Here is a 16,669-nt window from a genome sequence, read left to right as displayed (position 1 = left end):
ATTTTATCGATTTGTTTCCAGATGATCCAGACCTACGTAATAAATGGATCGAAGTGGGAGAAAAGATTGGATTCTCACAAAATATTGTAAAATATGAACAAGCCAATGAAAAAGTAAGAAATGTGTACACGAAATTAACATTGTTTCGTCATCAATAATCAATCTATTTATATTTTTTTGTATCTACTACATTGATTATAAAGACAAAAGAAAAATCTCATAACTGGTTTTATTTAATTGATCCTAAAAATATTTACCCTTTCCAAAACATCCGGGAGCTCGGATACTGTGGCAACATTCAACTTATACATTGACAAACTATCTTTGTCTCAGTCGCGGTTACAGAGTACCTTTGTCTATTAGTTTCTCTGTCTACCGCGGTGGGTCCTCTTTTCTCACTTCTTCTTCAGACGTTTCTTCGCTACCCGCAAAATTGTTTTCACCACGTTTTCACCCACTTAACACAGATAAAGTTAACACTGTTATAAAATTTAATATAATATTCACATTCAAATGAACTTCTATTTTTGTAGTAATTTATTATTTATAATTTATAGTATTTATAAAGTGTTTAAATTTGATACCTACAAAATGCATATAAGTATATATTATAAAATATAAAAATCTATTTTCATCAAAGCGTATTTCAAAACAGCGCCATCTTTAAAAATCTTCAAGACAAAATGGTAAAATGCAGCCATAAAGTAAATATTGTAATTTGATAGATGGCGCCAGTTACGAAATTGAAATATGTAAATTAACAGAAATGTCTGAGAGAGTTTTCGATACTCCATTAAATTTTTAAAAGTATAAATCTTTTTAGTTTTTCTGTAATTAATTAATATATTTTACAAAATACAAAGTGATAATAAAATATTTTATTATTTATTTAACTGGTAACATTGTTTAAAAAAAGTTATATACAAACAACATGGTGGATCAGCTGTTTTCATTTCTTCTAAGCCGCAAGTTATTTCTCTAAAACGGCGTATTGTTATGGTTTCATAGCCATGTGTGAATTAAAATGGGCTCAATCGCATCTGTGCTGCAATGGCACTGTCAAGCGTGTGGTCAGATCAATCCAACAGAGAGTGTAAAGTGTTTAAAATGTGGTACAAAAAGGGTTTCGAGTCATGACACAAATTTACAAAAACAATATTATACGGGGGATTCTTCATCGGAATACGCTTCTCGTACGGAAAAAAGCGGCGGTACAACACCCGGATCAGAAGCTATTGTTATACCAACAACAAATAACTTCAATCGGTATGTTTTTTATCCAATATATTGACATGAGTGTTCATTGTTGCTCGTGTCAAACCGTATCGATTTTTCTTTGGGCCATATTTAGGTTATATTCCCTTTGTATTTTAAAGTTGCGTGTGACAATACGTAGCCCTTGATATAAATTATCGATTTATATTCTTAGCAACGCGACCGTGTGTCATAAATTCGTTTAAAATGTAACTTTAGAGGGAGTACCTATACGATGATTATAGGTATGTAATAAATTTTAATTTATCGAAGTGTAAATTGGAATATAATTCTATTGTGTTAATAATTATATAAAGCACTTTTCATTACAACCAAATGATCATTACATTTAATTACGAAAGCCTACAAGGTCATAGTTATTAAGGTCTTTAGAAGCCTTTAATTTCTGTGTGAACAAATGCTTTTAACAATACAAAAAGCTGTGAAATTAACTGGCTGCTATTGTTTTTGATTTCTTGATTGGTTGTTGCATTTAAAGCTAATTTATCAAAGTCCTTTGTTGTTATGGGTGACGAGTTCCAAGCATTCATTGTCACTACACTTTGTTGAAAGTATACTATCCTACTAGACTAGTGTATGCTCCAACTATATGAAGAAAATTAATACTTTATGTTTACTGTGTGTTTGTGTTGTGATTTCTGTGTGTAAGTGCTGATTTACACAGGGTCAGTAGACAAGTCAGTCGCGGCGCCGAAATTCGGCGCCGCTACTGACTTTAACTGTTTACATAGACTTCAAGCCTCTGTACTGACTTCAAATCTGTTTACACAGGGTTTTTTTTCGGGTCAGCACTGATTTGCCTCGAATTTGTAGTCAGTTACTGACCCTGTGTAAATCAGCACTAACTAAAACAAAGCAAGAGGTAAAGATTAATCCAATATTATATGATAGTGTCTCATTAGTAGTTAAAGTTTAAAGTATTGGTTAGTAAAATGAATATCTAGCACCAAATAAAGATATTTAGTATACCTATTTTATGATAACAAAAATATGTTAAAATTTCTATAAATAAATTTATAATACAATGGGTATATAAATCTATGTTCAACATAAACAAAGACGGTATATACAATATGTTTTACATAGATGTTACATTGATGTAATAAATACTTTTTCATTACAAGTATCAATTAGTGTAAGTCCTGGATATTTGATATAGTACACAAGGTATTGAATAACTCATTAATCAGTCTGTATTGAACATGTGTGTATGTTTGTGTGTATATTTAAAACTGGGTTAATTATTTAAATGTGTGAAGCTTTGTTGGTATGGGAAAAAGAAGTGAATTTAATAGGTATGTGAGTTATTGTGTTGGACAGTGTAAAGTTACATTTATGTATTACATGCCTAAAATGATAAATTTTTAGAAAAAGTATTTCATAAAAATAAGAACTGAATTCCTTTTTGTGTTTTATGGTGAATGGTTGATTAAAATTTAAAACATAACATTGGATGATCGAGTGTGAGATATAAACATTAATACTGGTTTTTTATAGTACAAGGTCAACTTAGTTAAAAACACACACATTTTTATAGTTTGCTTTTTCAGTGGATTGTGTATTGTAATAAAAGCTTTTACAAAGGATTGCAATTATGTAAGGTTTTATTTTATAGTGGATGATTGAGCTTATTGTCAATGAGTATGCACTAAATACGTAGTAGAGCTTAGTTATAAGCTCTCGCAGTCACATGGTTTTGCAAGGGATATATGGTTCCAAAGTGAATTATTTGACTGCTTGTATCTTCAATTTTTGTTGTAAAATTTTATTTATGAAAGAAGTAAAGAAAATTTAGGTAGTTACTGAATTGATAAATTTTTTTGTGATAATTGGAGTATACACAGCTAAGCTGTCGAGTTTAGACACTCACACAATGCTGATTTTCAGTCTGTCTGCGTGTTTTACATTTTGAGGTTTAGTAGTTACTTGCATTCATTCATTTTTATACTGCGGAGTCTAAAGCCTACTCATATACCTGCCACAGATGCAATATTGGAACAATCTCGGTTGACAATTATTTTGTTCTATAAGTTGCCCCTGCTTGCCTAATACATATCACAATTATGGAGCCAATTAAGCCAATATTGCCTGTGCAGCAGGTAGGTGAGTAGCCGGTTTAATAAATGTTTTTTCTTTCTGTCTTATACCATAGAATTTGTTTCTTTCATTTATGGATGTAAACATGATATGGTCAACAGTGGATGGTCGAGCGTGGGCTCCGCGCCGGGTGCGAGCCGCGCGTGGCGGTGCGCGTGCGGGCTGCGCAACGTGTCCGCGTCGTGGCGATGCGCCGCGTGCGACTCGCTCGCTTTGCACGCGCCTGTTTACAGGTATACATGTTTTAGGTACTAGTGGTTCGACCTGGCTTCGTCTGTAGTACATAGTATATACAGCCTTTTACCTTACAGAGAGAAATAAAATGTTGATTTACGGTTTGGATGTGAAACATATGTAAGCATATTATATAGCACGTAAAACCGATTTCTGTCGTGGCGACGCGTTGCCACGCTATATGATGGTATATGTACATAGGTACTACATCCATACTAATATTATAAATGCGAAAGTAACTCTGTCTGTCTGTTACTCAATCACGCCTTAACTACTGAACCAATTTGCATGAAATTTTGTATAGAGATATTTTGATACCCGAGAAAGGACATAGGATAGGTTTTATCTCGGAAATCCCACGGGAACGGGAACTATGCGAGTTTTCTTTGACAGCGCGGGCGATGCCGCGGGTGGAAAGCTAGTAGTATATATGCAGCAATCTGTTCTTTTCTGCATATTACTTTTACAAAATAATGTTGATGTTTCTACCAGGCGTCCCGTGACGGCTCACATTTTTCTTTCTCACCAAGTTCTTTACCTTAATATTCCAAATTGCTCATCATATTCCATCTCATAGCAATTGATAGTTGAATTGAAGTGCCAGTTAACAAAATCATCTTCATTACATTGTAAAAAATGTCTTTAGTCAATTCGGTGTTCGACCAATACGTAATTGGATAAGTAATACAATGGTTTTTAAGCATTTGATCATGCATTGATCAGCATCATGTACTTATGTAATTGGTCACATTGTTTTTGTTCAATATTAACTAGATGCTCATGAGAATCTTTAAATGGTTCATGGTCAAGTATATATTGTAAAGTGTTCAGCAGTTGTGGATTCACCAAAAACAAAACTAAATAATTGTGTATTCAATGCTTGTTTGGGATAATAATAATAAGCTTTGGCTATTTTGATTCCAGATTATCTGATGATGAAGAACAAGCTGCAGGGATGACGGACAAAGACAAGTCTGATAAAGGTAATTTAAGTCTACATTTAGAGTAGACATGTTACTTAAAATAATATTTTGTGATTGAGTAAATATCTCAACTTTAATGAATGAAGAAGTCCATTTTTTGCAACAACTATCTATTGTTTAAAACATTTGTTTTTGCTAATAGCGTTAAATAGTAAGTTTTATAAATCAATTTCATTGCATAATAATTGTGTAACTACTGACATTATTTTTTACAGACAGTATGATAAGGTCCAACACCCTGGCTGTTCCGTCGTATAAGCCCTCGTCCAGTTACTCCGATGGCCGCCGTTTGAATCTCGACCTGCAGTCGTTGCGCTTGTCCCCCACTCAGCTCACAGACCAAGCGCACGGTGTCACACGCTCCCTGTCCCACGGCTCTGTGATCAATTCCCAGCACAAATGGTGGAACATTGAAGAAACAAGGAGCACAATCAGCAGACCCACGAGTTTAATGGTCTCCGAGAGATACGGGTGCCACGCGTCAACATACAACCCCAGAGAATCTTTCTTGAGGAGTCTGCATACGGTTACAAGAAGACCGAAAAAGTGTAACGAAAGCAAGTCAAATTGGGAGCTGAATTACGTGAAGGAATATCAAAGGGAGCAGAGCAGAGCGCTGCATTTGAAGAAATGGGCATGCAGTAAGTGTACGTTAGAAAACTCGGGGATTAGGACGCACTGCGAAGCCTGCTTGTCCCCAAGAATATCGCCGTTGGCGAGAATTCCAAACACACGTGGTCTCAGTGTCACGACTTTAGGAAGGCACGAGACATTTAATCGTGATGGAGGGGCTACATCGTTACCCACATCTGGAGGGGTAATGATAACTGTCCCTGATTGGCCACAGACAGATGGGAGTCTAAGAGAATCTTTGAAACGATCTGTCAGTGCGCAGAATTCTCCAGAAATAAGGCCGACGTATCGCCGCTCGTTTTCAGAGCAGACGAGTGAAAATCGGCCGATTGGAAAAGTCATATCCAGTAGACGGAGCTTGAATGATTATCAAAAGTCGTTAGAAAGTTATTGCTCGCTGAAGGACGAGAGACGGGAGAGCTTGGCGGAGAAGAAAATCGACGAATCGAACGCAGAATTGGTAGATAAGGAATGCAGTTGGGACACGAACGCCGAGGGTGTGATATACGCGTTGCCCAATAAAGGGAAATACAAGGACTTGAATCTGCAGTTACAAGTGAACAATAATGGTACAAGATACTCGTATGTGTCGGTTCAAGATACCAAAACAGTAATGTCGAATTCACAGAACGAGGCGTTGTATTCCAACGACATAGGTGATGGGGACTATGCGAGGATAGATGAGTTATTAGGCGCGGAGAACTGTCTGTCGCCGGTCGGTGAAAGTAATTTAAGGACTTCTCATATCGGTGCGAAGGAAACCGGCAAAGTGTTCAATATGTTGCCGTCGATGGGCAAAGTGTCGCATAACCCGCGGGAGCCGTCTAAAGTGCCTTCAACACAAACTTCGTGAGTTACAATTTTGATTATGAAATGTTCTAATTGAGTGTCCGAACTGAGAAATCTTGTCTAAACGTAAAATAGGATAAACTTTTGTAATTTTGTATCATCCAATCATTCATACTAGAAAATATTCATCCATTCATTTTTAGTCATAAACTGACGACTGAATGCCATAAAACCAAAAATATCAAATTTATTCTTTATAATAGTGTTGCCAGACAAAAAAAAAATCAATAATCATATTTACAGCTCCATAATCACTCTAGTTTCTAAACATAATTATAATATCTTTATATCTATTTTATAAAATATAAAAAATCTTGTACTGTTAATTTTTTTTCTATATTATATTCTGCAGTCGTGAAACCAGCGGTCGCATGTGGCAATGCAGCGAGTGCTGGTTCGCGTATAACGCGTGGGGCTCACGCTGTGAGGTGTGTCGCAGCGTGAGACCGCCCCACGCTACCACGCTGGCGCCCACGCCGCAACCTAACGCTAGGTATTATTTACTTGTTCAATTGAAAAACATAGAGAATTGATAATTTGCGAGATGATACAATTTTATGTGTATTGAATTTGCTTAACTCAAAGTGTACTATTTAGTGCTTATTGTAGATGCAAAACGTCTTACATTTCAAAGTTCATTAGATACTAATTTTGGCACTCTGTAATTTTTTTTCATTTCTTTCTAGCTACATAATTATACGAGTGCATATTATATGATGGTTTTATAACTAATTCAAATTCTTAATTTGTATGAATAATCTCAAAAAATTGTTTTTTTTTTTTTATAAATAAAAATATATCAGGATGGTACCTATTGATGTCGTCCATAAAAAAAGGATACGTATCTATATTTGGACAGTTATTGTTTATGTTTTTGTTGGAAAATGTGATTTAACATATAAAATTTGTCCTTCGAGTATATTATAACAAAATATCTTACAATAAAATTACCAATTACAGATTAAATACAACAGAAGCAAGTGGCGCTAAGGCTGAATTAAATCGACCGGATCAGCCAAAGAAGCTAACGGTGCCTATCGCTTCTCTGGACCATGATTTGAACAGTGATGAACTGCTGTTCGCTGTTGGTGAGTTGATAATAAAATGTTTTCTATTACAATGTATTATGAAATGATTATTTCACAAAGAAGGAAAATAATAATTGCTTTGAATATGTTTTAGTTGATTTTAAAATGTGATAAATTTGTTTCAACCCTTTTTTTGTAGATAATACTTATAATTATGTGTTACCTAATCGTTGTTGAAAATATTTTCTGTACCTTTGGGTAATAATCTTTTCTGTCTAAAAGAGGTAGTTGCTTTAGCGCTAAGATCGCGTTTTGTGCTTTTCTGATGTTAGATTATTCGTTTGTATTTATTTTATCTCTACAGTTTGTTGCACAAAAGACATTTTTACGATTTTTATTTGAGAATCTCTCGTTTATTGCTCGCTCAAGGAATAAACGAGAGATTCTCAAATCAAAATCGTAAAAAAAGTTTTTTGTGCAACAAACTGTAGAAGGTTAAGGAGGTTTATTGCTCCGTTTGCCTCATTTAATTTTAAGAGAAATTTTGTTTTGTAGTGTTTTTGGCAATAAATTTATTTTCTTTCTCTTTGTTTAGACACGTCGACGCCAGCCGAGTTGACGTGGTCGTGTTCCCGCTGCACGCTGGTGAACGAGGCCAGCGCGAGCGCGTGCGCAGCGTGCGCGGGCTCCAAGCCCACTGCGCAGGCCTACTGGTGAGACGCTGTTTTGTAGCCTTGTAGGGGGTTACACGAAAGAAAAACATGGAAAAAATAAATAAAATACGTGTGGCACTCGAGGACTGCCGCGGTAAAGCTATTGTATAGAATCGCATCGCTGTGCCGGTTGGAGTGGGGTGGGGGGTGTTAAGTTTTTTCGTTACAGTTTTTTTACATTTGGTCGCCGCGCTCTAAGTCTGAGATAAACGCTATGCAATAGCTTAAAAAATATCCTTAGAATTAAAGAGTTCTTTATCAACAGTACTAGCTGTGCTCCGCGGTTTCACCCGTGTGGCTCCGCTCCTGTTGGTTTGAGCGTGATGATATGTAGCCTATAGCCTTCCTCGATAAATGGGCTATCTAACACCGAAAGAATTTTTCAAATCGGACCAGTAGTTCCTGAGATTAGCGCTTTCAAACAAACACACTCTTTAGCTTTATAATATTAGTATAGATAAGTAACAAATGGGATGTTAGAATGTTAAGTTCGATAACAGCGACATCTGCCAACCTATACTTGGCCAAAGTGATCGATTATCGATAATAACACTTCATATTCATTGAGATATACATATGGAGACGACACCACCTACATCACTTATGCTCAACATACGCCATATGGCGTAACTGCACGCTCATTTTTTATTTGTTTTAAAGTGAAACGCATCAAATATGCCTTCGTGTGTTACGATATTGCACAAATAATACAAACTAGATTTCCGCCCGCGGCCTCGCCCGCGTTTGCAAAGGAAAACCCGCATAGTTCCCGTTCCCGTGGGATTTCCGGGATAAAAACTATCATATGTGTTAATCCAAGTTACCCTCTATATGTGTGCTAAATTTCATTGTAATCGGTAGTAGTTTTTACGTGAAAGAGTAACAAACATCCATACATCCATACAAACTTTCGCCTTTATAATATATATTAGAATAGAATTAGATATTAGAATATAAGATAATACGGAAAGGTGCAAAGGAATAACCTTCATCGGTAAGTACCTAACTAGATAATAATTTTTAAAACTTACTTAGAGCAAAAAAATGGCGCACAGATTTTGTTCGTGGTGTCTCCTCCATACGTAGTAATATTATCTCAATGTTCATATTATGTCTTTATTTTGATTGTTACTAATTCAATACCTTCCACAGGTCGTGCAGTTCGTGTACACTACGTAACCCAGTGTCTGCGAACTTGTGCTTGGCTTGCAAGACGCCGCCCGTGCCAAAGCACGCGGTGCCAACAGATAACCACGTGGCGGCCGGTGAGTGAGATAGCATTATGTGTATTTCCTTGTGTTAGAGCGGGTAGGTTAAGTTGCCTGATAGTAAACCGGCTGGAATGCCTACTTGCCAAGCGGCTGGTAAGTATTATAGCGTAATTTAGTTAATAAAATGAAAAATCCGACTCGAAGGACCATCTGTCTTGACGTCTTGATGTAATTTTTTCTTTAATGTAGGAAAATGGTCAAGGAATCCTCTCTATTTCTCTACTCACTGATTAGATATAACATAAAAGAAGATAAATTATTCTGATTAGAATAAACAAAGAATAAAATAAATTTATCAGGCACACCAAATTACCACCACCACTGAAAATAATAACAATAACAAAATGCACTTTTAAATACTATAAAAATAACAAGCATAAACATTAAACACTAAGAATATAATATGCATATTGCATTGATTTGATTTGATTTGATTTGCCATATAGCATATGCATGATTTGTTCTTGAACGCGTGTACTTGATCGTTCGGTATTACAACCTTCCTGTGCATTACGAGTTTTATTACTTACAGTAGAGTAACAAGTTATTTATTTCTGTTATAGCGGGGCGAAGTCCGTCACCCAGACGTGGAGCCCGGGGTACTCCGGCGTTGCCTCGCCGCGGTTCAAGACATAAAACACCTCCTCCTGATGCTAAGTAAATATCCTTTAGGACTATCTTGAAATTCGATACAAAATCTAGATAATATTTTATTACAAAATAATATTTCCACAAATTTTTTGTCTTTGTTAATTTAGTCGTATTAGTATGCAAAATTTTCTTTAATTTTTGTGTCGTTTGTCTATTTGACATAATATGTTTTACATCGATATTTTTGTAATATATTTTAATAAGTATGTTACATAAACAGAAATGGATAATTGGTGGTGCGCAGCATTAAATTTGCGATTAAACAATCAAATTAAAATGTTAAAATCACGAAGCTTTACAGTTTCTATGCATTAAAATACAAACAAAATACGACCCTATCCCCGTTAACATAGAGACTAATATTCCAGGCCAGAAACAACAGAGTGGCCGTGCTCCGAGTGCACGTATATGAACAGTGAAAGTGCTATATCGTGCGAGATGTGCCAATCGCCCAAAACTAGGTTATTGCCAGCAGCCCCAGACCAGCCTAGCTTGGATGATGATGATTCGCGTAAGTTATTTATTCCTTTTTTTATGTTTAATTGCTTTTGTATTTTTGTGTTTTTATTGTATGTTTGGTGTTCTGTGTTCGATTTATCCATATATGTATCTATCTAATTGCATTAATATTAATGTTTAGACAGATAGGCAGTTATGTTATTACTTTGTTGTACTTTTCTAGGAAGGTACTTGTTTTTTTGTGTTTGGTCTATTTCTTTTTCTCTGATTATTATTACTACCATTAACAACTTACAAGACAAAAATAAACGGGACAGGTTAATGTACTACCGTTTCTTTCTGTCCTCTTTTCTACTGTGTGAAGGCACTAAGATATAAGTTTTAACACTTCAAAAAAAAGTTCAAACTTCAAAGTTTCAAGGCTCTTATCGAGTCATTAAGTTAGTTCAATGTTATTCTTCTATAAAATGCGCAAGTATATTTCAAAACTAGCTTCCGCCCGCGACTCCGTCCGCGCGGAAAAATTAAGATTTATTTTTATCTACGTATTTTTCCGGGATAAAAAGTATCCTATTTTATGCCCAGGATAATAAGGTATAATTATACCAAGTTTCATCGAAATCGGACCGTTAGTTTTCACGTGATGCCTGAACATACAGACAGACAGACAGACAGACAGACAAAAAATTTTTTAATCACATATTTGGGTTTGGTATCGATCCAGTAACACCCCCTGCTATTTATTTTTTCAATATTTTCAATGTACAGAATTGACCCTTCTACAGATTTATTATATGTATAGATATAACCCAGTTAGTCTAAACGATGGCCACTTTAATAATAAAATATTAACGAAGCAGAAAAACACAATTGTATCCGTTTTTATAGGGTAAGTCGATAAATATCTAGCTAAAAACCTGTCTAACAGTAGCAATTATTTCCGACAGCAGAGGGTTCGGACGGAGAGAGACAAGAGAGCACTCCGATGGAAATATTGCGCTTGAGAGAGGAGAGTCATGCGTGGACGCAGTGGCAAGAGGTTCTGGCACAGTGTGCTGCGGTGAGTTGAAAAAACATACTGAATTTTTTCTTGCTCTGCTATAAAAAAAAAATTATTTCGCAATGTGTGGCGGTAAGTTGATACGAAATACTGCTTTTCTTGCTCTGATATAAAAATAATTAAATTTTTTTGTATCTCTGTGTCGATAAGATGATGCTGTCTATTTAATCAATTCTTCGTATAAGTCAGACGATTTTAGTTTAATAGGAAATTGACGTTGTTTCTTCAATATGACATAATTTGCTCAATATGCATAGAAATAGGTTTGAAAAGCATATCAATTTACAGTTCTACCTTTCGTTTTAAACCCCGTAACATTCATACATTCTTGTTTCCATTAATATTTGTTTCCCTCACTCATTGTTCCGTTTATCAAATTTACTTATCTTTGATAATATTTTTGAAGTGAAACTTCTTTAGGCGCGTTGAGAGTGAAATTTCAAGGTCGATACACGGAAACACCGTCATGTCATAGAGTAAGGCGACGATTTGCTATGTTTGACTCTTGCCAAAGAAGTTTCACTTCACACGTGTGCTTTTATAATAATTAATGTTTTTTTTTGACAATTTTCTAATTAAAACATTGAATTGTGTCTTCCAGACGGGCGAGATGTACGTGGACGAATCGTTCCCAGCATCAGCTCGGTCTCTATACTACAATGGCGCCGGTGAGAGCGGTGCTGCAGCGAGATGGCTCCGTCCGCACCAGATACACGTGGACGCGGATCACAGACTGCCCTGGGCGGTGTTCCGGGATCCGAGACCTTCGGATATATCGCAGGGTATGGAGAAATGATATAAATATCCCCCCTGTGTCTAGGATAGCAAGAGTTTTTAATACAATGAGTGTACCTCCATCTCAACAAGTCGGCAACGTACCTGCAGAATCCCCTGTAGATGAATATGGGCGGTGGACTCGCTTACGATCAGGCGCTCCACAAGCCCGTTTGCTCAATCTAATATAAAAAAAACAATGGCACTGCTAAGTGATATACTCCTACCCGGCAGTGAAATATCGCATGATATGTCGTACACTACATGAATACACCCCACTGTCTAGCAGAGCAAGAATTCGTGCTACAATAGTGCTGCGGAGTGAAATACCTCGACGCGGTAATGAAAATATCGTATGGTATTTATCGAATACCACATGAATATCCCCCTCCTTAGTGTCTAGTACAGCTGCAGCGAGATGGCTCCGTCCGCACCAGATACACGTGGACGCTGATCACAGACTGCCCTGGGCGGTGTTCCGGGATCCGAGACCTTCGGATATATCGCAGGATAAACATAGTTAGAATTCTAAAAGGAAATAAAAAATAAATAAAATAATTTTCTGCCGTAATGCATTGAAAATACCCAAACAATCTTATTTTTTAAATAAGTTCTTGTTTATAAGTTTTACAATATAAAACAATAAAAACAGAACAATAAAAAAGAAAAAATGTGTGCGTGTACTAGTGTACACACGATAGAAGTGAAACTTCTTTATGACCTTATTTTTCAATAATTTACTATGTATACAACTTTACAGAAACACGTCGGTCGAATCACGCGTGGTAGGGATAAGAAAAGATGGCGCGTAACGGAAAAATGTTACACTAAATTTTTTTCCAACCCCGAAAAAGAAGTTTCACTTCAAAAATGCTTTATTTTACAATACTCAAAATTATGTACGTTCCAGATTCTGTTGCTAGTAATGTGTTCAGAATTTGTTAAAATATATTAATATGTGCCCGTGATGTTTTGCTGACTATAAAGTTATTATCATTAAAATTATCATTAAATAAAGCTTGTTTATTCGCAGGTGTTCTCGGCAATTGCTGGCTATTATCAGCGCTCGCTGTCCTCGCGGAAAGATCAGCGCTGGTTCGCAGCGTAGTTGTTCGCGCTGAACCCGAGCGTGGCGCTTATCAGCTTCGACTGTGCAAGGATGGCCGCTGGCTGACGCTGACGTTGGATGATCAGCTGCCGTGCAATAAAAAGGGCCATTTGGTGTATTCACAGGTGTGTGTGTGTGTGTGATATATACGGACATAAAAATAGAAGTACAAAAATTTCCCTGAAATACCCCTCTTGATTATAAAGTTGTGTTGTGTGTTAAATACGTTTTGCAACCAAAAAATATAATAAGTAGTAAGTAGCTTTGCGAGGACGTCCCCTCGTTGACGCTTGACATACGATGTTCAGCTGATAATTTTCAATTCAAATACTGATTTATTGAGCATTTTGGTCATATTTATTTTCATGAAATACGTAGATTATATATAATATTTGTTTTTTACAGGCAAAGAGAAAGCAACTTTGGGTTCCGTTAATAGAGAAAGCAGTCGCCAAACTACATGGATGTTATGAAGCCCTGGTATCTGGAAGGGCGATAGAAGGTAATATAGTGAGATATTTTGTAAGCTTAATGCTTTCCTCCTATATTGGAGACAAATTAAAAAGGCAGAATTTGACGTCTATCAATTTTATCTTCGTAGAGAGGTGACCTGCTTAAAAAAATCGATTTAAGTGAATTAATACGGACTCGAAACATTTGTGAATTTTAAAATTCACCGGGCAAATCTCTGTCCAAGTAATATAATATTTTCTTTCGTAAATTCAAGGAGCAAAATAAAATAAGTATCTACATATTAAAAAAATGCGTTTATTCTGTTTTAAGATTCAAAGAATTTTAAGATTTGATTTTACTAATAAACCATTCTAAACGTAATAAACAATTTCTGATTTAAAGAATTGTCGCTACAATCTTGTGTCAGTTGACCTTTTTTTTAAATACGTTACTCTAAAAATCGAAATCTGACATCTAAAATCGAATGCATTGATTACTTGTGAATAAAAATCATCATAAATTAATAAATGCGTTGTATTTTTTAATAATATATATTATACTTGTCTTATTTTGCTCCTTAAATTTACGAAAGAAAGTATATTACTGGGACAGGGATTCGCGTGATGAATTTTAAAATTGACATGTGTTTCAAGTTCGATTGACAAATGTTTCAAGTCCGCGTCAATCAAATACCGTCACGTCATGGAGTAAGTTTGTTAATTTGGTATCTTTGAATTTTGCCATAGAAGTTTCACTTTTGACACGAACAAAAAAAAAAATCGCCCCGGTTAGGTAGAAGGGCTCGAATTTCGGCTCGTGATCGATTTTTTATATGTGGTGTAATAAAGGTCTGTGTACACTGACGGGCGCGCCGTGCAAGTCGGTGTTTTTTTTTATTCAAAAAAAAAAAAAATTGCGTGTAACTAGTGTATACACGTAAGAAGTGAAACTTCTTTATGACTTTATTTTTCAAAAAATAATTTACTGTATGCAACTTTACAAGAAATACGTCGAATCAGTGGTAGAGATAAGAAAAAGATGGCGAGTAAAGGAAAAATGTCACGCGTAACGAAAAAATGTTGCACTAAATTTTTTTCTAATCCCGATAAAGAAGTTTCACGTACAGGTCTGTGTACGTTGACGGGCGCGCTGTGCGAGTCGGTGTCTGTTTTTATTTTTTTTTAAATGTACAGGTCTGTGCACACTGACGGGCGCGCCGTGCGAGTCGGTGTCTGTTTTTATTTTTTTTTAAATGTACAGGTCTGTGCACACTGACGGGCGCGCCGTGCGAGTCGGTGTCTGTTTTTATTTTTTTTTTAATGTACAGGTCTGTGCACACTGACGGGCGCGCCGTGCGAGTCGGTGTCGCTGCAGGCGGGCGGCGCGGGCGGGGCGGGCGGCGCGGCGGGCGGCGCGCCGCTGGAGCAGCTCGACCGCGACCTGGTGTGGGCGCAGCTGCTGTCCTCGCGCCAGGCCAGCTTCCTCATGGGCGCCAGCTGCGGCGGCGGCAACATGAAGGTCAACTTGTACTTATATATATATATTATATCTATATCTGTTATATCTATATATTATAATGCATTTTTTTTTTTTTTTTTTTTATATGAGAGAGGAGGCAACAGAGCAGACGCGACGCCTGATGGTAAGCTTGATGGTAGACTTTCCTCTCTCTACCATCTGTACGCAGACGATCTACAAATTTACACCCATTCGTCAATGGAAAATCTTGAAGAAGCGATTACTCGCATCAACACTGACCTTCAATCCATTGTCGACTGGACTCAAGCTTATGGTCTCAAATTAAATCCTGGAAAGACTCAAGTTATTATTTTAGGCAGTTCTTATTTCCTTTCTAAGATTTCTTTTCCGGATTTAGCTCGTATTTCGATCGATGGAGTCCCAGTTCCATATAGTACATCGGTTAAAAACCTTGGTATTCATTTCGATCAAACCTTATCCTGGACCGAACACATAAAACAAGTAAGCCGTAAGGTTTTTGGTGTTACGTCATCTTTACGTCGATTGCGCAACTTTTTACCTGTACCTACGAAAACTGTTCTGGCGCAGTCTTTGTTGCTTTCTATCCTTGATTATGGTGATGCATGCTTTCCAGACCTTAATGAGGAGCTACTTAACAAATTAGAACGACTTCAAAATTTTGCTATCAGATTCATCTTTGGCTTGCGCAAATATGATCATATCTCAGAATATCGCTCGAAACTCAAGTGGCTGCCGATCCGACTTCGCCGGAATACTCACATCCTTTCCCTCCTGTACAATATCCTTTTTGACCCTAGATCCCCATCCTATCTTAAAAATAGATTCGTGTTCTTGGGTTCCTCCCATGAACTCGATCTACGCTCCTTGGACAACCTTACGCTTCGCATGCCCGCTCACAAAACCCGTTTTTACGATGCTTCCTTCACCGTGCAAGCTGTAAGGTTGTGGAACTCGCTCCCATTAAACATCAGGAAAGCTCAATCTATCAGCTCTTTCAAGTATTTGGTCAAACAGCATTATCTTCACAACTAACGTTTAAATGTTTCATCCGTTCTTATTTATCTTAACTACTTACTTTCATCCTGTTATTCTTTATTTTTCTTTATTTGCTATGTATATAATATGTATTAATATTTGTATTTATTTATCTATTTCCTACTTTTATTTGCACCTTCTATAATGCCTCGCTATGCTCCTTCTACTATCCAATTATTCATTTTTCTTCATACTTTTCCTATATCCTAAGGTTGCCTGGAAGATATCGCTTCTTAGCGATAAGGCCGCCTATTTGTACCGCTTCGTTTGTGTACTATTTTTGTTTGATTTTGTTTTGTATTGTGTGTGCAATAAAGTGTTTTTTATTTTATTTTTTTATTTATTAAGCGTTCAGCGTCGCCCATAAGCACACACAACGCCAGGGACATTGGGAGTGTGTTGCCGGCCTTTTAAAAAAGAATACGCTCTCTTCTTAAAGGTCCCCAGATTGTAACCATTCGGGAATACCGTACTAGGAAGCTGGTTCCATAAGACTGTTGTGCGCGGAAAGAAGCTCCGTTTAAAGCGCACAGTTGTCGACCGCCA

General features: G+C 36.7%; 1 protein-coding gene across 1 annotated transcript in view; it reads left to right on the top strand.

Moving 5' to 3' along the window:
* The first annotated feature begins 939 nt into the window (after nt 1-939).
* Nucleotides 940-16,669, top strand: part of LOC123701270 (calpain-D) — a 25,940-nt gene continuing 10,210 nt past the window's right edge. The window contains exons 1-15 of the mRNA XM_045648684.1: nt 940-1,266; nt 3,474-3,605; nt 4,531-4,589; nt 4,805-6,071; nt 6,424-6,564; nt 7,032-7,159; nt 7,695-7,812; nt 8,965-9,077; nt 9,647-9,740; nt 10,103-10,245; nt 11,141-11,253; nt 11,855-12,035; nt 13,061-13,260; nt 13,541-13,637; nt 14,916-15,106. Coding sequence (XP_045504640.1) covers nt 1,025-1,266; nt 3,474-3,605; nt 4,531-4,589; nt 4,805-6,071; nt 6,424-6,564; nt 7,032-7,159; nt 7,695-7,812; nt 8,965-9,077; nt 9,647-9,740; nt 10,103-10,245; nt 11,141-11,253; nt 11,855-12,035; nt 13,061-13,260; nt 13,541-13,637; nt 14,916-15,106 — 3,219 coding nt within the window. The 5' untranslated portion in view covers nt 940-1,024. The remainder of the gene's footprint in view (nt 1,267-3,473; nt 3,606-4,530; nt 4,590-4,804; nt 6,072-6,423; nt 6,565-7,031; nt 7,160-7,694; nt 7,813-8,964; nt 9,078-9,646; nt 9,741-10,102; nt 10,246-11,140; nt 11,254-11,854; nt 12,036-13,060; nt 13,261-13,540; nt 13,638-14,915; nt 15,107-16,669) is intronic.

This window comes from Colias croceus, chromosome 21, assembly GCF_905220415.1.
Source record: "Colias croceus chromosome 21, ilColCroc2.1".
Taxonomy (NCBI): domain Eukaryota; kingdom Metazoa; phylum Arthropoda; class Insecta; order Lepidoptera; family Pieridae; genus Colias; species Colias croceus.
The sequence above is the reverse complement of the archived record's forward strand: the minus strand, read 5'-3'. Positions and strand labels throughout refer to the sequence as shown.